Source organism: Meles meles, chromosome 19 (assembly GCF_922984935.1).
Source record: "Meles meles chromosome 19, mMelMel3.1 paternal haplotype, whole genome shotgun sequence".
Taxonomy (NCBI): Eukaryota; Metazoa; Chordata; class Mammalia; order Carnivora; family Mustelidae; genus Meles; species Meles meles.
The window spans coordinates 45,191,735-45,217,672 of record NC_060084.1 but is presented as its reverse complement, the minus strand read 5'-3'; the positions used below and the strand labels follow the sequence as shown (position 1 = coordinate 45,217,672).

General features: G+C 53.7%; 2 protein-coding genes across 6 annotated transcripts; one reads left to right on the top strand and one right to left on the bottom strand.

Moving 5' to 3' along the window:
* Nucleotides 1-19: 19 nt before the first annotated feature.
* Nucleotides 20-9,220, bottom strand: NFKBIB (NFKB inhibitor beta). Of its 2 annotated transcripts, none has more exons than XM_045987303.1 (6): nucleotides 8,980-9,220; nucleotides 2,612-2,717; nucleotides 2,199-2,532; nucleotides 1,350-1,438; nucleotides 1,000-1,260; nucleotides 20-236 (listed from the first exon to the last, which is right to left on the bottom strand). In XM_045987303.1, exons 1-6 carry the CDS (start codon nucleotides 9,156-9,158, stop codon nucleotides 141-143), a joined length of 1,065 nt encoding a protein of 354 aa, XP_045843259.1. In that variant the 5' UTR covers nucleotides 9,159-9,220; the 3' UTR covers nucleotides 20-140. The 2 variants fall into 2 exon arrangements, with proteins under 2 accessions (XP_045843259.1, XP_045843260.1); XM_045987304.1 differs by having other exon boundaries at nucleotides 2,199-2,325.
* On the top strand, nucleotides 864-25,937 carry SIRT2 (sirtuin 2). 4 transcript variants are annotated; one of them, XM_045987301.1, is made up of 16 exons: nucleotides 864-868; nucleotides 9,577-9,627; nucleotides 13,191-13,239; nucleotides 13,459-13,572; nucleotides 15,957-15,998; nucleotides 16,159-16,265; nucleotides 16,386-16,442; nucleotides 16,779-16,847; nucleotides 21,246-21,375; nucleotides 23,149-23,208; nucleotides 23,470-23,525; nucleotides 23,657-23,733; nucleotides 23,821-23,872; nucleotides 24,818-24,888; nucleotides 25,011-25,077; nucleotides 25,198-25,937. In XM_045987301.1, coding segments are annotated over exons 3-16 (1,065 nt in total). In that variant the 5' UTR covers nucleotides 864-868; nucleotides 9,577-9,627; nucleotides 13,191-13,238; the 3' UTR covers nucleotides 25,360-25,937. The 4 variants fall into 4 exon arrangements, with proteins under 4 accessions (XP_045843257.1, XP_045843255.1, XP_045843256.1 ...); XM_045987300.1 differs by lacking the exon at nucleotides 864-868 and adding an exon at nucleotides 10,510-10,556 and having other exon boundaries at nucleotides 9,549-9,627; XM_045987299.1 differs by lacking the exon at nucleotides 864-868 and having other exon boundaries at nucleotides 9,502-9,627.
* The last annotated feature ends 1 nt before the right edge of the window (nucleotide 25,938 follows it).

The following is a 25,938-nucleotide window of genomic DNA, read 5'->3' as shown; positions in this document are numbered from 1 at the left end:
AGAAGACCGGGAAGGCGACTGTCAGTCTAGTCTCTGGTTATCAGAAGCGGGATTTTATTAAACTGCAAACTCTATTAACAAAAGGTCAGATGGGGTCATCAGGGAGAAGTTTATTAAACCGGAAACTATAAACAGTGAGGTCAGACGGGGTCATCAGGGAGAGGTTTTGAGGCTGGGGTGGGAGGTAGCCGGTTTGGGCTCTGGCCACTGTGGACCACGATGTCGTCGTATTCATCCTGGGGGCAGAGGGGGGCAGGCACGGGCTCAGGTGGCTGTCACCCTGCCAACTGTCCAGTTTCTCCCGCCCACCCTGGCAACTGCGTCTTGCCTGGAAAAGCCCAAGTTCCCCCCACACAAATCCCCTGCTCCTGGTTTTCCACCCACCACGTTCAAGGCCACCCATGTTCTCCCACAGCCTGCCCGCTGCTCGGGCTCCAGCTCTGCCGCTTTGCTGGACCTTCGGCAGCCACAGCCGCTGGGGCTGCTCCTCCTCAGGACCCTCCCTCTGCCTCTACCCAGACTCCTCACCACCCCCCGCCCAGATAGTGTCTCTGCCACCTGGATTCCCCAAAGCAACCTCCTCACTGCTGGCTCAGGTCTTTCCCCCGCTGTCACCAGTGTTGGGGCCACTGCTGCCTGCGGTCAGCTTCCCGCCGCCTGAGTTCTCCAACTCTTCCTCCACACAGTCACTCCCTACGCTGTCAGCCACTGCCGCCAGCCACTGCCATTACGGGTCACTCCGACCGACGTCTTTTCTCTAACTCTGCCTGAGTTCTCATTCTGCCTTTGCCTTAGGTTTCTCAAGCACCACTCCCCGCCTGCTCCCCGCCAGCCCTGCCCAGGGCTCCCCGGACTGCTGACAGCCCTGGTACCGCTGCCTGAGTTCTCTGACCGCAGCAGCCTGAGGTCAGTCTCACTATGCTGCCTTCTCCCCCCTTCCCACCTGCCCGTTTACCCTGACCCCCCTGCTGGGCCACCCAGTCTTTCCTCCTGACTCACGCCCTCGTCCCCGCTGTCACTGTCGCTACTGCTGCTGCAGGGGCCAGGCCTGTCGTCCTCGTCCTCGGGCTCAGGGGCTCCATGTGCACGGAGAAGGCGGACGAGGATGGGGTTGGGCCGGAGCATGGCGCTGCCCAGTGGGGTGCGGCCGCCGTACATGCGGGCAGCGGGGTCGGCACCTGCCCTCAGGAGGAGCTCCAGCACGTCGGCGGCTTGGGCCTCCACTGCCAAGTGTAGGGGGCTCCGGCCACAAGTGGGCTCCTGTGAGGAGAAGCAGAGAGGTCAGGGAGGCCCTGGCCTGCTCTGGGGGACAATCTGCCCTGCCACGCCTTCTCCCTAGGGCAGCTCACCGCTTTGTTGAGGTCCGCTCCAGCCTCCCGGAGCAGCCGAACCATCTCGGCATCTTTGTGAATGACAGCCACGTGAAGCGGGGTATGGCCTGGGGACAGAGTGACAGGTGTCGGACGATGGGGGTGGGCCCGGGCCCCAAATGCCAAGGTACTAGGGGAGGGCTTCTTAGCCTGAGTTTGGGGTCCAGCTCCTGAATTCCTGGGTAAGTCAAAGAGGCAAGGGCACCCCCGCTGCCTAAGTCTTGGTGGTCTGGAACTTGCTGGCGACGCCAGTGCCTGGCTTTGGAATGTATGGGGCTTATAGGTGAAGAGCCTGGGTGCTTTGGACAGTTAGCCTGGATCTTGGGACTGGGACACTGAGTCTCTGGTCTTTATTTTACAAAGGACCTGGACCCCAGGAAGATGGGCTCTTTTTTCCCAGGAGGCCTGCCCAAGAGCTGTCCCGGAACCCAGTGTAAATCTCTGGGAACCTGGGCCTTGAGTTCCCTCATCCTGCATAGACTAGGACCTATGGTTTCGGTGGCAGGGGACGAGGTCCGGAGTGAGCTGTGCCTTCCCGCTGGGGAACCTGGGCCCAACAATGGGATCTTAGTAGTTCTAGGCCTGTGGGTGATGGGTCTGGATCCCAAGTGGTCTTGGGCCTCCACGTGTTCCGGATCCTGAATCCCACAAGACCGACTGTCAGTAATCTGGAGCCTCAGGGGGAGCCTTTCCCCCTGCCTGGGTCCCTGAAGCCTCAGTATTATTTCCCAAGGGGCTGGGTCTTGAGTCAGGAGAACCAAGCCCAGTGCCCAGCACTCTCACTCTGCTCAGGAGCCCAGGCCCTGCGCAGTGACTGGGAACGCTCACCCTCGTAGTTCTCAGCCTCCAGCTGCAGCTTCCAATCCTCCTCACTCTCTTCATCTTCCTTCTCCGAGTCGGGTTCGGGGTACAAGGTGACAGGTGGGCGGCTGGCATCAGAGGTGCGGTCAGGGCCCTGAGCGAGGTAGGTGTTGGGGGCTCCCCTGGTGCACCGGGGACGGGGCTGGAGAAGCACGCGAGCGCAGGCATGTGCCCTCATGCGGCAGGCCAGGTGCAGCGCTGTGTGTCCCCCACGCTCCGCCACGTGTAACCCGGCACCCGCCGTGTACAACTTCTCCACTGTGGACGCCTCCCCCAGGATGGCTGCCAGGTGGAGGGCTGTCTGCAGGGGCAGAGGGCAGGGATTAGGGGCTGCACTGAGAACCCAGCCCCAAGCCCTGTACTGGCCCCGGGTGGCTCACCTGGCCCAGGTCATTCTGCAGGTCCAGGTACTCGGTGCCAGCTGCGAAGCCTAGGAGGAAATCCAGGAAGGGCTCGTGCTGATGAATCACTGCCAAGTGCAGTGCCCTGAAGACAAAGACGGGGAGCAGAGGACAGAGGTGAAGTACCCTGGGGCACCTGGATGGCACAGTTGGTCAAGCATCATGGTTTCGGCTTGATTGGTTTCGGCTCAGGTCATGATTTCAGGGTCGTTGAGATCGAGCCCTGTGTCGGGCTCCCCGCTCAGAGCAGCGTCTCCTAGAGATCCTCTCTGCCTCTCCTTCCGCCCCCTCCCCCCGCATTCCTTCGCTCCACTGACTAAGCCAGCCAGGCAGCCCCGAAAGGACGATTTTAAAATGAGAAGAACATCAGTGAGCTATGGGACAACTTCAAGCAGCCTGATAATATTTGAAACTTAAGTCCTTAAATGGAGGTGGGGGATAGAAAAAAAAAATTTGAAGAAATTATGTCTGGAAAATTTTCTGAATTTGATGAAAACTATAAACTCGTAGATCCAAGAATGAGAAATATTTTTTAAAAACTACGCCAATGGGACACCTGGGTGGCTCAGTCCGTTAAGCGTCTGCCTTCAGCTCAGGCCATGATCCCAGGGTGCTGGGATCAAGTTCTGCATCGGGCTCCTTGCTCAGTGGGGAGCCTGCTTCTTTCTCTGCCTCTGCCTGCTTGTTCGTTCTCTCTCTCTCTCTGACAAATAAATAAATAAATAAAATCTTAAAAAAAGAAAAAAAAAACAAAACTACACCAAGGCCCAACATAAAAATCCTGTTCAAAACCAATGATGAAGACAAAAATCTCAGGGGCACCTGGGCGGTTCAGTTGGTTAAGTGCCCAACTCTTGGTTTCAGCTCAGGTCACAATCTCAGGATCGTGAAATTGAGTCCCTTATCAGGCTCCTCACTCAGCTTGGAGTCTGCCTGACATTCCCTGTCTCTCCCTCTCCCTCTCTGGGAGAGACACCCCCACCTGGCACTTGCTCGTTCACTCTCTCTCTAAAATAAATAAAATCTAAAAAAAAACCAAATATCTCAAAAGCAGCCAGAGAAAGAGATACTTCAAGTCAGAAAAATAAAAATAAGGATGATAGCAGATGTCCTATAAGAAATAAGGCAAGGGAACACACTGGAGCAACCTCTTTCAAGTATTCAAAAACAGTCAACCTAGGATTCTGATTTTTTTTTAAAGATTTTATTTATTTATTTGACAGAAATCACAAGTAGGCAGAGAGAGAGGAAGGGAAGCAGGCTCCCTGCTGAGCAGAGCGCCCCATGCGGGGCTCGATCCTAGGACCCTGAGATCATGACCCGAGCCGAAGGCAGAGGCTTTAACCCACTGAGCCATCCAGGCACCCTGGATTCTGATTTTTTTAAGTAGACTCCATACCCCGTGTGGAGCCCAACTTGGGGCTTGAACTCATGACCCTGAGATCAGGACCTGAGCTGAGATCCACAGTTGGACGTTTCACTGACTGAGCCATGCAGGCGCCCCTCAACCTAGAATTTTTTTTTAATATTTTATTTATTTATTTGATAGAGATCACAAGTAGTCAAGAGGCAGGCAGAGAAAGAGGAGGTAGCAGGCTCCTCACTGAGCAGAGAGCCTGATGTGGGGCTCGATCCCAGGACCCTGAGATCATGACCTGAGCTGAAGGCAGAGGCTTTAACCCACTGAGCCACCCAGGCGCCCAAATTTTTTATTTTTTTTTTTAATATTTTATTTACTTGAGAGAAAGAGAGTTGAGTGAGAGCGAGAACAGGAGTAGGGGTAGGGATAGAAGGAGAGGGAGAAGCAGACTCCTTGCTGAGCAGAGAGCCTAACATGGGGTTTGATCCCAGGACCCTGGGGATCGTGACCTGAACCAAACGCAGACGCTTACCTGACTGAGCCACCCAGGCACCCTGAACCTAGAATTCTTTAACCCAGGAAAAATATCTTTCAAAAAGATAAATAATGATGTTTTCAGGTATACAAAAGCTGATGGAACTTATTGCCAGCAGACCCACATCGCCAAAGAAAGGTCAAAGGAAATCTGTGAGCAAAAGGAAAATGACATGACACAGCAATAAGAGCCTACACAAAAGAAAAATGAACATGAAAATAGTAACTTTTTGAGTAAATATGGGAGATTTTTTCCTCATTCTGTAAGTCTCTTTTTTTTTTATGTAAGTGACTTTAGAAGGTAATTTGAAAAAAATACTTGAGTGTTTAAACAAAACTACTAACAATGTACAGTGAAGTTTATCACACACACGTTAAGTAAAACGTAGGACAATAACATAAAGGCCAGGATGGGACAAATGGAAATATACTCTTCTAAGTTTCTTTTAGCTTTTACCCTATGCGAGGTGACACAGTGTCGCTTCTAGGCAGAACATAATAAGCTGAAGCCGTACAGTATATGCCACAAAGCAGAGGTCAGCAAACTTTTTCTGTAAAGGGCCGGATACATGTTAGGCTTTGTGGATCCTACAGTCTCTTTTACCCACTCAGCTCTGCCGCTGTGATACAAAAGCAGCCACTGGCAGTGGGTACATGAATGAGCAGGGCTCTATGCAAAACTGCATTTGTGGAGTCTGAAAGGTGAATTTCATGTCACTTTCACTTGCCGCAAATATTCTTTGCTTTTCCCCCAGCCATTTAAAAATGTAAAAACCGTCCATAGCTTACAGCCATACAGAAGCAGATGGCTGGCTAGATTTTTGCCTGGAAGCCAGTTTGCCAACCATTTAAACAACAGAACAAAGAGTTAAAGCTAATAAAGCCGGGGACTCCTGGCTGGCTCAGTCGGTAGAGCATGTGACTCTTGAGCTCTGGGTTGTGAGTTCAAGCCCCATGATGGGTGTAGAGATTATGCAAAAACAGTATTGTAAGGGGCGCCTGGGTGGCTCAGTCAGTTAAGTGTCAGACTCTTGATTTTGGCTCAAGTCATCATCTTAGGGTTGTGAGATCACATCCTGCATGGGACCCTACCCTCAGTGGGGAGTCTTCTTGAGATTCTCTCCCTCCCTTCCCTACCCCGCTAAAATAAATAAAATAAAAAATAAAAATAAAAATCTTTAAATAAATAAAGCAGAAATGAGCTAATGAAAAAATACAACGGGACAAAACTTACAGGTTCCAAAAGAAGGCAGAAAAAGAAAAAAAGGTAAACAAAGAAGAGGTATTAAGTAGAAAATTAGCAGTCAGATGATAAACTTAGGCATAACTGAATCAATAATTAAATTAAATATAAGTGGTCTAAACATTCCAATTAAAAGGCAGAAATTGGGGGCACCTGGGTGATTCAGTGGGTTAAAGCCTCTGCCTTTGGCTCAGGTCATGATCCCAGTTCAAGCCCCACCTCAGACTCTGCTCAGCAGGGAGCCTGCTTCCCTTCCTCTGTCTCTCTGCCTGCCTCTGCCTACTTGTGATCTGTGTCAAATAAATAAATAAAATCTTTTTTTAAAAAAAGGCAGAAATTGTTAGACTGAATAAAAAAGCAAAACCCAACTATATATGCTCCCTACAAGTAACACCCTTTAAATATAAGTATTAACAGATGGGTTAAAAATAAAAGGGTGGGGAGGGGGGCACCTGGGTGGCTCAGTGGGTTGGGCCTCTGCCTTCAGCTCAGGTCATGATCTCAGGTCCTGGGATGGAGCCCCGCATCGGGCTCTCTGCTAGGTGGGGAGCCTGCTTCCCATCCGCCCCCCACCTGCCTCTCTGTCTACTTGTGATCTCTCTCTGTCAAATAAAGAAATAAAATCTTAAAAAAAAAATTAAAATAAATAAATGGGTGGGAAAAGATATACCATGCTAATACCAGTCAGTCAAAAGAAAGCAGGAGTATTTTAATATCAGACTAGATTTTAAAGCAAGGAATATTACCAGGTATAGAGATACCTGGTATCTCTATCAGAATGATAGAAAGGTCAGTTAAGCAAGAGAACACATATGCCCTAATAACAGAGCATCAAATTACACAAAGCAAAACCTGATGGAACAATAACAAAACAGACAAATCCACAATGACTGTTGGAGATTTCAATGCCCCCCTTCAATAACTAATAGAACAAGAAGACAGAAATCATCAGCAAGGATATATAAAACCACAGCAAAGCTATATGCCAATAGGACCTCTAATGGACATTTAGAGAACACTACAGCCCACAACAACGGAATATCCATTCTTTTCAAGGGCACACATAATGTTCGCACTGTAGAACAATTCTCAATAAATTTAAGAGGATTCAAGTCATACCAAGTATGTTCTTGGTCTACAATGGAATTAAATTAAAAATCAATAAAAGAAAGACATTTGGAGGACTTCCCAAGTATCTGGAAGCTAAATAACAAATTTCTCTCTCTCTCTCTCTTTTAAAGATTTTATTTATGTATTTGACAGACAGAGATCACAAGTAGGCAGAGAGGCAGGAAGAGAGAGGGGGAAACAGGCTCCCCGCTGAGCAGGGAGTTCGATGAGGGGCTCGATTCCAGGACCCTGAGATCATGACCTGGGCTGAAGGCAGAGGCTTAACCCACTGAGCCAGGTGCCCCTCTTTTTTTTTTTTTTTTTTTTTTTAAGATTGATTTCGGGGCATCTGGGTGGCACAGCTAGTCAGGCAACCTACTCTTGGTTTTAGGTTAGGTCATGATCTCTGCCCCATGATCATGATCGAGCCCCATGTCATGCTCCATGCAGAGCTTGCTTGGGTTTCTCTCTCCTTCTTCTCTGCCCCTACCCCTCTCCAAATAAATAAATAAATCTTTAAAAAAATTATTTATTTTGTAGAGAAAGAGAGCACAAACAGGAGGGGTAAAAGCAGAGGGAGAGAGAATCCCAGGCAGACTCCACGCTGAGCACAGAGCCCGGGGGGGGGGGGTGGGGGGAGCGGTGCTCATCCCAGGACCCCGAGATCACAACCTGAGCCAAAACTAAGAGTCAGACACTCAATCAACTGCGCCACCCAGGTGCCGCTAAATAACATATTTCTAAATAATCCACTGGCCAAAGAAGAAATCAAAAGAGAAATTACAAAGTATCTTGAATTAAATGAACATGAAAACACAGCACATCAGAATTTGTGAGAGACTGGCTAAAGCACTACTATGGGAAATTTATAGCATGAAACACCTATATTAGAAAAGAAAGTCTCAAAATGATCTCAGCTGCCACCTTAGGAAACTGAAAAAAAAAAAAGAATAAATTAAACCCTAAGTAAGCAGAAGAGGGCAGTAATGAAAATCAGAACAGAGATCAATGAAATAGAAAGCAAAAAAACATTAAAGAAAATTAATGAAACCTAAACAGGGTCTTCGAAAAGATCAATATTTCCCAAGTGCATCTTATAGGTCAAACACTGTTTAGTCACTGTGGATAGAACAGCAAATGTAATACACAAAAAACCCCAGTGCAATCCCTCATGGGCCTTTACATCTCTTGTTCCTTCTATGCGGAGAGCTAATCTACTCCCCCAGCTAATCTACTGGTCCCATTTTGGTGCTTTATTCCTTCCCCCAAAGAACTTACTACCTTCAGACACACCATTTTTCTGCCTTTCTTATATGTTGTTTTTCATTTTTCTTTGTTTCTTCCTTTCCTTTCTCTTCCTTCTCACTTTGTGTCTGTGTCTTTCTTTTTTTCCTTCTCTGCCCCTTTCTTGCATTCCTTGTCACTCCTTTTTTTCCTACCCTCCGTTCCTTCCCGTCTGGCAGTCTGTCTGTCCTTCTGTCTTTATACCCACTCTAGAATGTAAACTCTACAAGGGTGTAAGTTGTTGTCTGTTTTCTTCACTGCTTTATCACAGCACCTAAAACAGGTGGTAGTGTTCAATAAGTATCAAACAGCTATTAGTCCCTGCTATCCTGGAGCTTACATTTTCTCTTTGAATGTAAGATCTGACAATCAGTGCTCAGAGGATAGAATCTTAGAGTCAAGGCCAAGTATTAATTTTGGAAATCTAAGTTCAAGGTGCATAAACCAGGAGCTAAGGACCAAAGATCCTATTGGGAGGTAGGAGGTCAGGAGGGGCCTGTCTGAACCACAGCTCTAACAAAAGTCTCAGGACTAGGGCCAGGGAGATCAAATCGAGTTTTGGGATCGACGGATAGGGATGTGGAGCTCTCCGAAATATAGTTCAAGAAAGGAAGGTCAGAGAAATTAAAGGTTTAGGGGCAAAGTTGGATAGGAAATTGGTTTTACTAAAGGTTAAGACTTGGGGGTTAGAGATCAGAAAGTCGAGCATAAGAAGTTAGATTTAGGAGTGAAAGGTTGGGTAGCCGGGATCAGAGACTAACAGGGAATCAGACGTCGGATCCTAGAGCCCGGTTTGGCAGCCTAAGTTTCACTCACGTGTCCCCATCCTCAGTGACGTAGCCGAAGACGAGGGGCGCCCACGACAGCCCCGGGCCCAGCTCGGCGCCCAACCCCGGTCCTCCGGGTGCTGATGCGTCCGGACCCAGAGAGCCCAGGCCGCTGTCGCACCATTCGTCGGCCTCCGGAGCTTTCCCCAAGCACGCGACCCCGGCCATGGCCCCCCAAGCCTCAGGGGCCCCAGCGGCTGCCCGCCTGTAGCTAAGCTCTGCCTGGAGCCCCGGCGCTTCCGCCCTACGGGGAATTCCCCAACACTCCCCCTTGACTCACCCAATCAAAGTGAGCCAAAGAGTACATGCCCCGCCCGCTTACCACACTGTGACAAATCAGAGTATTCAGATGGGCTGCCGCTCTCTATCCATTCACACATTTTCCGGCCGCCCTTTACTAACATGGCTGCCTGCGCGGAGCACTCTGGGACTCGTAGTCCAGCCCTCGCGTGTCTTCTTAACCTAAGAGCGGCCTGCGACAGTCGCTATCGAAAGCCTGTACACCTCCTCGATGATTGCTGGGAGTTGTAGTTCTTTGCCCTGTCTCTGCCCCTCCTGTTTCCGGTGCCGTCACGGGACAGAGCAGTCGGTGACAGCCCCGAGGGCCCCCGCCCCGCGCCCATGGCCGAGCCGGATCGTGAGTCGGGGGCCCGGGTAGGAGGGTCGGGCCGGGCCGCGCCGGGGCCTGGCTGAGGGCTGCAGGCCCCGGGGCCCGAGGACGGGCATGGTGGGGCTGGAGACTGGGGCTGCATGGAGGGGATTGGGATTCGGGGCAAGGTTGGGGCGGGGGGGTATCGTTGCGAAGTGATCCATCTTGCTTGGTTGGTGGGTTTCTGGGTCGCGAGCTTTTAAGTGTCCGTTTGCCACGTCCCCCAAGTTCCTAATGATCGTGTGTTTCTCGCACCTTGGTTGCTGAGGACCCTCGTTGCTAAGGACTTAGGTTGCCGCGGACCCGGTTGCTAAGGGTACCTGGTTGTTAGGGGGAACTGTATGATGCTAGGGAACCCCTGGTGCCCCCCTCCTATCTCTTCCCTCTAGTTCCTGTGCCCCTCCTGAACATGCCATCCCCACTGCGCCTCCTCTCCTAAACCCGTCTCTACTCTGAGTATTTTCTTACCTCCTCTTTTGCTTTTTAAACTTACCCTCTGTTAGTAAACCTAACCCTCCCTGCACACACACACACACACACACACACACACACACACACACACTATTTCCTTCCTCACTTCTAAGTCTTCCTCCATGTCCTGTATGCTTTGCTTTCTCCTGCCTCTCCTAAACCTTCCAGTTCCAGCCTCCTTGCCCCTCACTGACCACTTCTGACAGCACTGTCTACTCTAACGCGGTCTGCTTTCCCCCATCCCTTCCCTCCCTCTACTCCATGTTTACCCTCACCTCCCAACCCAGTGTAATTAGCTTGATGGGCCTTCTTGCTCCCTGCCCCTCTGCTGTGAAGACCTTCATTCCCACTTAACCATGCCCCCCACTGTAACCACATCTGCTCCCCCTCCTCCCCCAGCCTCTGACCCTCTGGAGACCCAGGCAGGGAAGGTGCAGGAGGCTCAGGTGAGATTTGGGGAAGGGTGGAGGGAAGGAGAGAGATGGACTTGTTCCCACACCTCACACTGGGGGGGAGGTGGCAGAGGGGAGACAGTCACCCCAGGGCCCTAAGCTCACTGCCCCAGTCCCTTGCCCCAACTCCTGGTTCAGTCTCCTGGGGAATGGTGGATTCTGGGGACTATCGGGAAGGGTGTGCAGCCTCAACTTCAGGCCTGCCCTCCCAAACTCTTCTCTTTCCTTGCTCCCTCCCCCTATCCTTTCTGAACCTCATTGATGCTGGGCATGGAAGAGACGGGCATCCGATTTGGTCCCTGAATGCACAGATCTCACAGACAAGTGACTAGAAACGGCCCTTCAGGGTGATTACGAAAGTAGCTCAAGGCAGAGTAAACTCTGTGGGGTCACAGAGGCTCCGGCCAATCCATTCCCTGAACGAATCCACAGGCTGGCCTAGGAGTCAGACTGTGGGGCAGACACCTCACAGTAAGTGAAGAATGACTTAGAATTGTCTTGGGCAGTGTGACAAATGGCGTTCCATGCAGAGTGTACAGGTTGTGTGAAGACTGGAGGGCACGAAGGGTGTGGTGTGGTCAGTAGCCTGGTGACTGGGGGTGGTTAGCTAATTGTAACTGAGGTTAGCATTTATAAAGTACTTATTCCAGCCAGCTCCTCTGCTCAGGTCTCTGTGTACATTTCATTTCATCTTCCCAGAATCCCTTGCGGGGAGGGCAGGGTCTACTGGGGCCATTTTACAGATGAGGAATCTGAGGCAGAGCTTTTAGGTAACTTGTCCTCTATCTTCCACACCTCCCACGCCCCTGCTGGAAGAGCAGGGACTGCTTTGCAACCCAGGGCACCCTGCAGGTTGCCTTCCTTCAGGAAGAGGTAGCCAGGCCGCCTCACAGAGACCTGAAGGCCCCACCGGCATCTCTAGGTCCCGCTACTGCCAAGTTGCTCCCACATGCTGGGCAGGGCCCTCAAGTCCTTCCACAGAGCCTCACTGTCTGCAGTCTGAAAGGATGCCAACCCCCCCGAGACGCGAGATCGCCATTCAGATATAGGGCAGCATGGAAGCTGAGAGGAAGGCCCCTGACAGGTGCGCAGCAGGGCCACCCTGAGGGTCTGAAAGCTCCCTTTTGGGCTGGGGTTTCTCCCTCGCCTGGCTCCGATGGCTCAGCCACTGTCACAGAGAAAGGTTTAATGTTAAAAAGGGATCCTCAGTCCCAGAAAGAGAGATTCGAGGGTGTAAATTGCAGCATTGTCTGTGATAGGGCAACACTGGAAACAACCCAAGTGGCTGTCAGTAGGCCGGTTAAATGAACTATGGCTCATCCTTACAATGTAACACTACAGCCTTACAATATAACACTATGTAGCTTTTTTAAAGGAGGAGGTAGATCTATAGTATATTGTTCTGCGGAAGAGGCAAGGTGCAGCGTTGTACTGTGGCACGGACCCATTTCTGGAAAATGAATGAGTTTTATATGCAGAGAAAAAATCTAGAGTCATTACCACTGTATTGTGAATGGTGGTTATCGTGACTGGGGTGGGTGAGGGAACTAGAGGCAAGTACCTCAAGTCACACATGGTCTCGTGGTCAAAGTTTTTACAAAGCCTATGGAAGACCAATTAAAAATGTTTAAATATGTTTGGAAGGGCAGTTCCTATTCCAAAAGGCTTGAAACCAGAGCAGAGAATAATTGGGGGAGGGGTCTTAAGCAGGAGCCTGCATTGGTCAGAATTGTGTTTTTGTGAGGTCCACTGCAGGGCCCAGCCCTGGTGTAGTGCACAGCGAGTATCCATTCATTCAGTGGTGGATGGTTCTGGAGCTCCTGCCGGGGCCAGGCTCTGTTCCCAGCATGGGGTATCCACTGGTAAACACAAAAACTCCCCGCCATCTTGGAGCTGACATCATGGCGGACTCCATACCCGGTGGTGATCTGATGGTTATAGACTGGGGAAGCCAGTGAGAAGGGCGCTTGGAGCAGAGGGCAGGGTGGGCTGACAGAGCCAGGCAGTCACCCGGAGGGTGGTAGCATCCATTGGGGCGGAGGCTGAGGCTGGGAGCTTAGGGAGGAGGCCAGGACAGGGCTCCCAGAGGGAGGAATGGCTGGACCAGGTAGAGCTCTGGGGAGGAGACACATTAGGGCAGGAGGGCAGGTGAGGAGACAAAGACTGGGGGACAGAAGCCACACTGAGATGAGGCCTAGGAGGAAGGGCAGGTTTAGGAGAGATACTACAACCAAGATGAAGATGTGGTGGGAGAGGGAGGCCAGGGGTCACTTCAGGGCAGTTATCCACTTACCCCACTGGGTGCCCCTTGGAGCGCCTCCCATAGGTTAATGCTTCATGTCAGAGAGCCCTCTGAGGCAGTGCCATGTCCTCTGAGCTCCATTTCCAAGATGAGGGCCATCAAACTCAAAACAGCAAAGAACTTGAGCCCCTCAGGAGCAGTGGGACCAGGTGTCCAACCCATGCAGCCCATCCCAGAGCCCATACACTGTCGCCCGACCACCCCTCTCTTCCTTGGGCCCACTCCCAGCCAGAGCCTTTCCCCCCAAACCCGGGTGCCATCCTCCCCCCTCTTCCGTCGCTAACCCCACTTCTGGGGCCTGGCCACCCCACCCCAACCCCTTCCAGGACTCAGATTCAGACTCTGAGGAAGGAGCTGCAGGCGGCGAAGCAGAGAGTGAGTATCTTCCCTGCAATTTAGGGCAGGGATGTATTTGCTACCCCTCACCTCCACTGAGGGTGACATTCTAAGTATGTCTATTGGGTGCAATGCCAGCACCTAGAGGACCCTGGCTGTGGGAGGGTGGGGGATCCCAGGGCGAAACGGGGCATTCCGGGCCCTGGGACTCCCAGGCTGAACACCCACCCTGCTGTTCTCTCTTTGCTTTTTGGCCAGTGGATTTCCTGCGGAACTTCTTCTCCCAGACACTGGGCTTGGGCACCCAGAAGGAGCGTTTGCTGGACGACCTGACCCTGGAAGGGGTGACCCGCTACATGCAGAGCGAGCGCTGTAAGTCCCAGCCCTGCCTTGCGCCACTTGCCCGGCTCCTGGCCCCACGTGATTTCTCAGCTGCCACCACTTGAACCGTCAAACCTTTTGCTTCCAAGTAACAAGAAACCCAACTCCCACCGACTTAGGCCAAAAAGAGAGCCTTGACCCTGTAACTAAAATCCAGCATTAAGCATGGCTAGATTCAGAAGCTTCCGTGTTGTCAAGGATCTTAACCCCCTCTGGCACCGGTTTTCTGCGTGGAGGTGGAGGCTCCTGGCCGTACCGCGTGTCAGTTCCACCAGCCAAGTATCAAGCGTTCAAGCGAAAGGGCAGAGATCGCGCCCCAATTGGGCCAGGTTGGGTCATACTCCTACCGCAAACCAATCACCTTGTCTGTCCCTGATTGGCCAGACGTGAGTCACACCTCCATTGTTGATTGGCCAGACCTGTTTGACAGACTGAAGACGCTACCAATAGTAATTACTCCAGAGTGTGCCTAGGGGTGCAACCCAGGAATAGAGAGGGAAATGCCCGGAAGAGGGCGGGGAGAAGAGCAAGAGCCGCGTGCCCTGGGACTATTACCGGAAGTGTGTTTCGGGGTGCTGTGTAGGTGCTTCTCTACTAGGTCACCATGTCATTTCTATTTCTTGCTGAAAGTTGAGGTCACCAGAGTCTGAGAAACCGGGCCCTCGGCAGTCCTCAACTAGAACAATCGACCCTTTGAGGGTCCTGAACAGCCTTTTGTTGAGGACGTCTTCTCCCATTTCCCTGTCCTCCAGCTGCTGCCGGCTCCCTGCTCAGGCGTCCAGGCTTGCTGCCCTGAGCCTCCCCATCTCCCAGGCCAGGCCGGGCAGCTGTCTGCAGACATCTCCTCCCCAAAGAGAGCACAGGCAATGGCCGCAAAGCTCTGGTTCTTTCCGTCCTTCCACACTTGGGTTTTAGGACAGTTGGCTCACGAGGCTGCCTGTGAGGGGCACAGTGAAGAATGACAGCTAACTGAGCCCTCATCATCTACCAGGCGCTGGGCTAGGCTAGACGTCCTCTCCTTTAACCTTCACACTGTACCTACAAGGTTGTCACAGGAGTGATGTGGACAGAGGAGGAAGCGGAGGCACAGAGAGATTGGGACTCCATGCAGGGTCACACAGCTGGCAAGAGGCAGTCAGGACTCCACCCCAGGCTCCCCTGAATCCAGAGCACACGCAGCCTCCTGTGTGGCCCCAGCTAGCTCCAGCTGGGCCTGGCCCAATGGCATCCCTGAGACAAAGCCAAGGGCTTCATCCCCCTTGCTGTCCTCCTTCGCACGGGATGCCCCAGAGGTCCCCAGTTCAGGGGCTTCACAATTGTGGCTGGCCATCAGCTGATGGGCAGATGCCCGGGTCCCACGTGGCCAGGCTGCCCACCAGGTGCTGATAAGACAACAAAGCTATTTCCGCACAGCCCCGAATGTTTGCAAAGTGATTCGACTCCTACCACACCTTCCCATCCTTTTTTCTGAAAGCCAGGAGAAAAGCAGAGGAAGGAAGTGCTTATACATGTACAAACCCTGGGTCTCAAGAGGTACGATTGCCTCAGAGAATAATAGCAGACACAAACGTAGTGTTTGCTCAGTGCCGGGCGCTGATCTAAGCTTTACACGAATGAATTCATTCTCTCGACAGCCCCATGAAGCCAGTACTGTAATTATGCCCATTCAACAGAGCAGGAAGCTGGAACCCAGAGGGGAGAGCTGAACTAAGACCCCCCTCTCCTTCCCCATCCGCCAGCCCCAGCTGGTGAGCAGGAGAGCTGGGATCTGAAGCCTCCTTATCTACCGGCTTTCACTGGGTGAGAGCCAAGAAGGGCAAACCTTTGGTCTTCACCAGAAAATGATCAGACTTCCAGTGGCTGGTGTGTGTTTGATTATAGAGGAAAGGAATATGCTGAAGGAACACGCTAGAAATAGATGGTCATTCAAGATTGTGTCCAAAAGGTGAGGCGAGGCCAGAGATTTTTCCCAGTGACCTGTAGCTCTTCTGGGGGGGACTCCGACCCCCCACCACCCCCCCCCAGCCTTCTCACTAAGAGCTGATGCATTTTTATATAGATCTAGGAGGGGAAACTTCTCTCCAAGTGGCCTTTTCTCAAATCTGTCCAAGTTGGTATAATTTGAAACCGTTGATTCCTTGTCCCCATGCTGGCTCTGCCACCAGTTAACTGCGTGATCCTTCCTCCGTCTGAGCCTTGGTTTTCTCATCTGTAAAGTGGGGGTGTTAACCTCCCCTTCCCCCTGAGATGATTGGGAAGACCATTCATGCATCTGAAATGCTGACATTGAGGAAACGACATCGGGGGCTGTGAAGGGTGCTGTTATTTTGGGGCTGAGCTTACTGTCACATGATGCAGAAACTCCTCTCCTCCAGGTCGCAGGGTCATCTGTTTGGTAGGAGCTGGGATCTCCACGTGTAAGTGCCTCCCCTCCCCCCTCATAGCCACTCCCACGTTGGGGGACCCCCTTCCAGGGACTGGAGGGAGCCCTGTCTGGGCCTTTGATGGGGAGGGATTGATGGGGTATAGATGGAGGTCCCTGACCCATTGCTCCACACCCCACCCCCTGGCCCACAGCCGCTGGCATCCCTGACTTCCGCTCCCCATCCACTGGCCTCTACGCCAACCTGGAGAAGTACCATCTTCCTTACCCGGAGGCCATCTTTGAGATTGGCTACTTTAAGGTATGTGCTCCCCAGGCAGGAAGGTCTGTAATGGGGAGGGGATGGGATCGCCTGACTCCAGCTCTCAGCTCACCAGGGGCATCTGGGTGCCCACCTGTCCTCTGGTTCTCTCTCCCACAGAAACACCCAGAGCCATTCTTTGCTCTCGCCAAGGAACTCTATCCTGGGCAGTTCAAGGTGAGCTCTTTCTTGCCGGGCACTCAGGAAAGCTTGAGGGGGCAGCAGACATGGGAAAGGCTTCTTCTGGGTCCCTTCAGACAAATGTCCCATGATCATGAAGGACATGGGCTCCGGGCCACGTGGGTCCATGTCCTGGTCCCTCATTTCCTGCTCTTGTGACCTTGAGCCTCAGTTTTCCCATCTGTGAAATGGGGCCAGTGATGCTCCCGAGGCCATTGTGATGAGTCCATGAGGTAAAAAAGCCAGAGTGCCTGGAACAGTTCCTGGCATGAGGCAACGTGCAGCAAATGGGCTCTGTCACGATGGGCACTGTTCCGCTTGCCCCCCCTCCAGCCGACCGTCTGCCACTACTTCATCCGCCTGCTGAAGGAGAAGGGGCTGCTGCTGCGCTGCTACACGCAGGTAGGCGGCCGCGGGCTCCCTGGGGGCGTGGGGGAGAGCTGGCCGTGTGCATCCTGGCACCTCGGGGCCCGAGAGCCTGGGCCGCTGTGTTCTTGCTGTGTGACCTGCAGGGAGCCCCTGCACCTCCCCTCAGCCTCAGTTTCCCCTTCTGCAAAGCAGTGGCCAGAACAGTTTGGCCCTTCAGGGTCGCACGTCTGAGGGGCTACACTCGCACAGCAGATTTCCGGTTGGTTAGGGTTTTTAGCAGATGGCCACGGGGTAACTGGCTCTGGCAAGATCAGTACACCACGCCCGTTTCCCAGCGGGCAGACAGAGAGTCTCGAGGAAGGGGCATCTTTTTGATATTGTGCAAAGGGCTCGCGTGTGCCACAGGCCATGGCTCGTACGCGTCAGGAGCTGAGCCGAGGGCCTTGCCCTGGGGCTCTCTGGCAAGGACGGCTCACATCGTGGGTTTCTGGACTAGTCGGCAAGACGTTTTCAGCGTCTCGCACCCCTCACTGTAAAAGCAGTCAGTGCCCCTACCTTTGTTTAGGAATGTGTGTTTTATGAATGCGGGTGAATACATGAAATGGAAATTACAAGGCATCAGGAACAGCGACATCGTGCTGTAAATGATCCCTCAGGGCGCGCCTGGGGGGGCCCAGTCAGTTGAGTGCCCGACTCTTGATTGCTGTTCACGTCATGGTCTCAGGGCGGTGAGATCAAGCCCCACATCACGCTCCATGCTCAGAGGGAAGTCTGCTTGAAATTCTTTCTCTCCCTCTGCCCTCACCCTTCTCCTCCCTGTGTGCTTGTACTCACTCGCTCTCACTCTCTCTCTCTAAAAGAAGTAAATTTTTTTTAAAATGATACCTTAGAACCCAAAATTTAAAAAGAGAGAATACTTGACTATAACTGGGCACTCTAACATTTTCTTCCTGCACCTGGCAATTTGGAGCCTGCCAGCCTGGGAAGCCGCCGCCAGGGGGAGGATGAATTTCTTTCTAAGTCCTGATTTCTCAAATGGGGGCAGGAGTCCACTGCCTAGGACTGGAGGTGGTGGCCTGAGAAAGGACAGCCTCTTCTTTCCAGGAGGAGCTCCCGCTCAGAATAAACCTGACCTTTCTTCCCAGAGGCCATTTTATCCACAGGACATGGCTCAGACATGATAAACACAGCTTTCTCCAAGCCAAGGGCTCCCCTGTGCTTGATTCCATGAAATCCACACCGCAGCCCTGCTGCCGTCATCTTCGGTCACAAGTGTTTACCCAGTGTAGACCCCGTGCCAGGCCCTGCTGGCAGCGACATCCCTGCCCTCCTAGAGCTGACAGTCTGCTGTGCGGAGAGAGAGAGAGACAGTGGACATGATGGGTAGGAAGCAGAGCTAGGGGGTCATGATTAAGCAGGAGAGGGAATTAGAAGTGTTGGGGGGGGGGTGCTGTTGTCAACAGGTATCAGGGAAGGTCTCACTGAGAGGTGTGTGTTTAGACAAAGACCTCCAGGAGGGGACAGAGGGAGCCACGGTATCATCTAGGGGGAGAGTGTGTTCCAGGCAAAAGGCACAGCCAGGGCAGAGGTCCTGAGGTGAGACTGTATTTGGCTCGAGTGAACAGAGAGGACAGCAGGAGAGAATAGGGGGGTGGGGGGACAGGGACTGACCATGTGGGATCTTGGGGGCCACAGGAAGGGCTGAGTGAGAGGGAGCCACAGGAGGGCTCTCAGCAGGGTGGAACGTGACCTGACCCAGGCTGCATGTCAGGGACCTACTGGGAGTGGTGAGGAGGGGGGCACAGAGACCAAGGAGGAGACTGCCCCGACGGTGGAAGCAGACGTGCCCCTCTTCCGGGAAGCGAGTGTCCCCTCCCGGCAACAGTGACTGTGCGGCTTTAACTGCACACGCATCAGCAAAACGGCTAATTACAGAAAACAGACAACCGTGGGGCGGGGGTGGGAAGCGTTCCCCTCTCATTTTTCAAGAGACCATTTTGTTTTGTTTTCTCCAAACTTGTCACCCTCTCCGTCAACCTCAGTCACTTTTTGAGTCACTGACCCAGTTTTCTGGAACACTCTGTCTTCACCTCTTTCCGGATTGCAATGGTGTTGCACTTCTGGGGCCGTGTACAAGAGCTGTTTTTATCCCCGGATGCAAGTCTCCGTCCAAACACGTGAACAGTTGACCTGTTCGCTCAAGCCCCTGCGATTTCCACAGCAAAGCGGCTTCTAAATATACTCATGGCATTTAGCCTACACGTGGGGCTTGTACTTGACTTTCTTCCACTTAACTCCCTGTGTGGAGGACCCTTCCATATCCACACCCACATAGCAGCTTCCTGCCCGCCCTCCTTCCCTTCCTGCCTGCCTTCCTTCCTTCCTCTCTTTCTTCTTTCTCTTTCTTTTCTTTTTTTTTTCCTTTTCTTTTCTTGATTTTAAGTAACCTCTCCACCCAAAGTGGGACTCGAACTCCCAACCTCGAGATCAAGAATTGCACGCTCTAGGGAGTGAGCTAGCCATGCACCCCCAACTTCATGCTTTTTCAAAGCTGCTGTTGCCTTTGTGTCCATCAGGGGGACACTGTGTTTTGAAACAAAAAGGGAGCCAAGGTTTAAAAAGCAAGAGATTTCTGTTGACAATGGGACTTCAGGCTCCTCCTGCAGATTGAGAAGAACTGCCTGCCCTGCTACCCTCACCCCAGGCGGGGGTTGGAGGGCAGTGAGCACTGGGCCGGAGCTGGCCAGTGCCCACCCTCACCTTGCCCTGCTTGCTGCCACACACCCAGGCCACATGTCACTCAGCCTGTACCATCCTGCATTCATCACCGCCTGTCCTCTAGGAGAGAGCATCCTGGGGCCGAACTCCCCAGCCCCCAGCTTCCCTCCCTAGCAGCCCCTGCTGTTGCTGGCTTCTCCTATCACCTTTATTATTGTCTTAAAGATTTTATTTCTTTATTTGACAGACAGAGAGCACAAGCAGGGAGGAGGGGCAGAGGGAGAGGGACAAGCAGACTCCCGCTGAGCAGGGAGCCAGATGTGGGGCTTGATCCCAGGACCTCAGGATCATGACCTGAGCTGAAGGCAGACGCTTAACCCATGAGCCACCCAGGCATCCCGTATATCGCCTTTCAAAATAGTGCATACACCGGCAAACAAATACACACCTTCATATATAGCTTTCCCACCGCCTTTGTTCTCCTGTGCCTTTTAACCTCTTGAAGGGATTATTTACATATCAGGACATGCAGGACAGCCTCCTTCTTTTCCCATTCATGGTTTTTTAAATCAGAAGTGGCCTCAGAACAACAGAGGTGGCTCAGTAGTTTTTTCTTTTTAACACGCTATTTAATTATTTGCATGCACACTGCTTCCTCACATGTGAGCGGGGCCGTAGACTGAGTCAAGTAACAAAGGCAAAACTAATGTGGGGTGTGGGGGAGAGGAAGAGCTCCAGAGAGAGTCTGGGAACAGTGGCTCTTGTCTGCACGTTTGGGGAACAAGCTGATTGCTGGCAGGGAGCGGAGACAAGTGCTTGGGGCCGTCTGCCCCTGAAAGAGAACCCTTTTGGTTGTGCATGGAGTCTCGGGGAGGCTGTGCCAGGTCAGCTGTGGGCTGCACATGACCCGCCATCTCGGGGTGGCGTCTGGCCGCATGCTGCGGGCTCCGTCAGCTCCATCAGCACCTGTCTCTGCAGCATTCCTTACGGGCAAACAAAAGCTGCTCCCGGGGGGCTGCGTGCTTTAAGAAAAGTGAGAGAGCACATATGTCAACGTGGAAGAGAAGAATAGTCCTGCTGGCTTAATGAGGAATCTATCTGTGTCTTAAAACAATGCCAGTGAATGTGCTGTCTGTGAAAACAGACCACAGTAAGAAACCCAACTGCTGATTAGGAAAACAGTGATTGAAACCAAATAAACCCTCCCGAGTCACTTATTTCTGTTACGGCTCAGCCGGGGGTGCCACAGACAGCTGTGCAGGTTGGTTACTGCACAAGGATGCCACATCTGAGGGCGCTCTTATTTCCAACAGAGACATTATAGGCTTCCCCGTCAGTGCCTACAAAATTTCTGGCAGGTGGCACTAACGTCGTGTGGTCCTAACAAAAACAAATTTTCTGAGGAATGGAAACAAAGTGGCCCAACTATGCAGAAACACTCCATCTGGGCTGACAGTGGCAGTGGGCCTGGGCTCACAGACATATGACTTTGGGCCCCACCTTTAACCATCTGTGACTTTTCCACTTTGGCGGCCCCCCTGAGAGTGAGCAGAGGGGTTTATAGGCACACCCGGCCCCCTTGCTTCTCCCTCCCTCCCTTCTCCCTCTCTCTCCCCTTTGCTTCTCTTTGCAGGGCCCTGCTCTGCCTTCTGTCCCCGGGGTGGGGGGGGGTTGCCTCACTTCTGAGCCTTTTCCCTCTGTGTCTCCCCCCAGAACATAGACACCCTGGAGCGAGTGGCAGGGCTGGAGCCCGAGGACCTGGTGGAGGCCCACGGCACCTTCTACACCTCGCACTGCATCAGCCCCCTCTGCCGACGGGAGTACTCGCTCAGCTGGATGAAGGGTGAGGCACCCGAGGTCATCCACGGTCATCCACGAGGGCAGGCCTCGTGGGTGCCCCGTGTCTGCTCCCCGGGGCCTCCAAGTGGTGGGCACTGGTTCCGTCCCGCTCTGTGGCTCTTTTTAGCAGCTGACGGCCGCCCCAGTGGGCGGGTTTCACTGCTCGACACCACCTCCCAGCCAGGGTATAATGGAACCAGGTCCCACACCCCGTCCAGCCACACACAGAGATGTGTGTTGGCACAGAGGCCACCAGAGCGTCCCATGGTCTGTTCTGTGAGGTCATGAGGCCCCACTCTTAGTCCTGTGAGGGGCTCTGACCTTACCTTACACAAGGGGCAAGGACAAACCCAACGACCTTCGAATCCAGATGTGCGCTGTCCAATATGGCGGCCACAGCCGCGTATGGCTCTCGGGCACTGACAGATGTGCCCAACGGTACCAAGGACCCGAATTTGCAATTTTACACCATTTTTAGTAATTTCAGTGTTAAAAGCCACATGCGGCTGGGACCACCAGATTGGACAGGACTGCGTGAGAGCCACGGGGTCCAAAGGCCTGTGAGTCACATGGAATGTGAAGCTGGACACGGGCCTGGTTCAGGGGACGAAGCCTGGGGGCCGTCCCTAGGGGTGCAGACAACAGGGCTTGTTAGAGTCAGTGTCGCAGTTCACGGAAGGGCAGAGAGTCCAGAGAAGGGGGGAAAAGAAAAGTCAGCCAGTCTTCTCTCAGAGGCCAGTGAGAGGCTTGTCTGACATCCACTGTGCGGCTGGGAAGCCCCGTGTTTCACCCCGCAGGCCATTCCTGACATTCTTTGTGCTGATCTCACAAAGCCTCCGGTGTCCGGTGTCCGTGTGAGACAGGGACAGCTGTGGCGTTTGCAGTGGGGCCCCCGGGGGGTTGGGGGGCGGCCTTTCTGCTCAGATGCCAGCTGAACCACCGCGGCTGGGAGAGGCTTCCAGAACAGCTGAAGGGCGCGCAGCTGGGGGGAACGGACCGCGAACACCGCCCCATTGTGTGCTCCTCCCAGCGACGGCGCGTGCAGCTGCCACACACTCTCCCCCACTGTCAATGCCGTCAGGTTTTCAAGGACATTACGGACGGCACAACGGGGCTCTGTACGTGTCTGCTGAAGGAATGAATGAAGAGTTGAACAAATGAGCTCATATTCTGTGGGTTGGTTGCAAGAGACAGAATGCTTTTCAAGATTCCTTAATCAATAAGCAATAAGGAGTGTGATTGTCATAAGGCCAGGGGTGTGTGTGTGTGTGTGTGTGTGTGTGTGTGTGTGTGTGTAGGTGTCTGTCCCAGAACCCAAAGATGGGAAGCAGCTGGGCCTGCGGATGTATCCCTGTCCCGGGATCGTCTGCAGAGTCTTCCCTCTCTCTGACACCCGGCCTGGGACTCACCAGGCCTCTCCCCCACAATAAAATAGAGCCATCCCACAAGGCCCACTGGGAGAGCTTTCCTGCCCAGGTCGGGGGTTGGCTGAGATCCAGTTACCCCTTCAAAGGGCAAACGCTTACTCATTCACCTGTTCTTCTGTTTATTCTTCAAGTCAGTAGCCGTAGCCTGGTGCTTGGAGCCACCCCTGGAATCCTGGGGAGGTTGCGGGGAGAGGGAGGACAACTTTCCAAGAACAGCGAGCGGGGCAAACACCCCAGGAGGCTCCCCGGTGACTGAGGCGTGTTTGTGGACAACGAAGGCTGGTCGCAGCCCCAGGCCCCAGCCCAGAGTCACTTACCTTCTTCTCTCCCTTCCCCTTCCCCATGCCCAGAGAAGATCTTCTCCGAGGTGACTCCCAAGTGTGAGAAATGTCACAGCGTGGTGAAGCCTGGTGAGCCTCAGGGCCAGGGGCCCAACCCAGAGAGATTTGGGCTGGGACCCCCACCCCTCCACGAGCCCCTTCCCAAGAAGGCCACCCTCCCTCCCTGACCAGTGCCCCAGATCTGTCCCCACCACCCCACTGCTCCCAGCCCTCAGGCCTGCCTCTGCTCCTGCCCTGTCTCTCTCTCTCTCTCTCTCTCTCTGACCCTGCCTCTACCTCCCATTTCACCTTCTCTTTCTGTCTCTGTGTCTGTCTGTCCCCCTGCCTCAGACATCGTGTTCTTCGGTGAGAACCTCCCAGCGAGGTTCTTCTCCTGCATGCAGTCAGTAAGTGGCCCCGGGCTCCCCCACAGGGGGGCAGGTGGCCTCCTCAATTAGCTGCAGATGGGGTGTTGGGGGGAGGCAGCCCGGCCCCCACGGAGCCCCTGGAGCCCTCACTGGCCACGCCCCCCTCACAGGACTTCCTGAAGGTGGATCTCCTCCTCATCATGGGCACGTCCCTACAGGTGCAGCCCTTCGCGTCCCTCATCAGCAAGTAGGTTGGGGCGGGGCGGGGGCGGGGGCTGCTGGGGACCGGGGGAGCCAAGCACAGGTCCTCACCGCCAAGCTCGCCATCCCTCAGGGCACCCCTCTCCACCCCGCGCCTGCTCATCAACAAGGAGAAGACTGGGCAGGTGAGTTGGCTTTTATTTGAGCCCCCCTCTGATTTTCCCTCCTCCTCCTCCTCACAGGGGTTCCACATTCCCTTTCACTGGGACCCCCAGCTCAGAACCAGGAGTTCTAGAATCCAGATTCCAGGTCACCTGGACTCGAGTTCTACAGGCATCTGGGTCACTTGGGGCCCTTCTGAGCAAGGGACAGAACCCCAACTCGAAGCGACTTAAGCCAGGATCAGAATGCTGTGCCTCGTGTGAGGGAAGAGTCGGGGCACGGCGGACCCAGGGCCAGCAGCCCAGCATCGGGAGGTGCCCACTCCCACTTTTGGCTCTTTTCCTGACGTGGCCTCGCTCCCTCATCACTGGGGAGGATGGTTCCTCGAACAGGCCAAATATGCCATGGGCCAGGCACTGTTCCAAGCACTTTGTTTTATTTATTTATTTTATTATTTTAAATAGGCTTCACGCCCAGCATGGGGCTTGAACTCACGGCCCTGAGATTAAGAGTCACGTGCTCTACTGACTAAGAAGGCAGGCATCCCTAAGCACTTTCTTTCTTTTTTTTTTTTTAAGATCCCATTTATTTATTTGACAGACAGAGATCACAAGTAGGCAGAGAGGCAGGCAGAGAGAGGGGGGGAAGCAGGCTCCCCGCTGAGCAGAGATCCCGACGCAGGGCTCGATCCCAGGACCCTGAGACCATGACCTGAGCCGAAGGCAGAGGCTTAACCCACTGAGCCACCCAGGTGCCCCCCTAAGCACTTTCTAAGTATTCACCCACTGATAGTACCCTGCTAGGAGCAGTTTGGTGATGGCCTCCCACTCTGCCGATAAGGAAACTGAGGTTCAGGGAGGCCAGGTCACTTGAGCGAAGTCACAGAGCAGGGAACAGAGCCAGGCCACCTGGTCCAGGGTTTGTGTTCTGAGCTGTCCCCACCCCCCCCATTTCCACCTCCGCCACAGACTGACCCTTTCCTGGGGATGATGATGGGCCTCGGAGGAGGCATGGACTTCGACTCCAAGAAGGCCTACAGGTGAGTCCTGGGCCTGCGCGGGTCACAGCCGAGGTGGGAGGGAAGGAGGGAAGGCACACTGACTGGGAAGGGCAGGCAGGGGCCGAGGACAAGCCCGGGAGCTCTCACTCTCCCACCCACAGAGACGTAGCCTGGCTGGGTGACTGTGACCAGGGCTGCCTGGCTCTTGCCGACCTCCTTGGATGGAAGGTAAGGAGTCTGGGTCACCCCATCCCACCTGGAGCCCCATCCCTAGACCCCTGCCCCTCAGATCCTCTGACTCCATGATGCATGGTGACCTCTGACCTCTATGAACTTTGCCCCCTGCAGAAGGAGCTGGAGGACCTCGTCCGGAAGGAGCATGCCAGCATTGACGCCCAGGCAGGATCGGGGAGCCCCAGCCCCAACCCCAACACTTCAGCTTCCCCCAGGAAGTCTCCACCTCCCGCCAAGGAGGAGGCCAGGACGGCGGAGGGAGAGCAGCCCCAGTGACAGCTGTGGATCCTGGGCAGAACTCTCGCAGAGCCCCCGCCAGCCCTGGCCCCCTCTAACTTGCAGCTCTTGTCTGGGGAGCTCAGAACGTTGCCCCAGTCTCTTAACCACCCCCTCTCAAAACTGAGGTCCCGCCCCCTGACCCTGGCACACCTCTAACAGCACCCAGGGGCCGAGGCCTGGGCAGCCCGGCTGTAACAGCCTGCAGTCTCTAACCACTTGCAGGGACGGGGGTCAACCTCCGCTAATCTCTAACTGCTCCCAGGGCCAGGACTGCCTCTAAACTCCTAACTGTACCCGACAGGGGCCCCAGGCCTCCCCAGGGCTCTCCATGTCCTCTGCCCCTCCTAGGGGCCTGGGCCCAGGTCGGCCAAGTCTAACGTACCCTGGTGGAGTGTGGGCCCTCCAAACCTAACACCCTCTTGGGGAGCTGAGCCTGAAGGCCTCCCGAGTCTGGGCCTCCCACTCCCGAAGTGGGTGCTGGACCCGTTCCCGCTGGGACCCTCTTCCCCTGCCGGGAGGGGCTGACAATGTTGCTCATTGGAGATAAATTAAAAACAAAAACAACTAACAATCAAC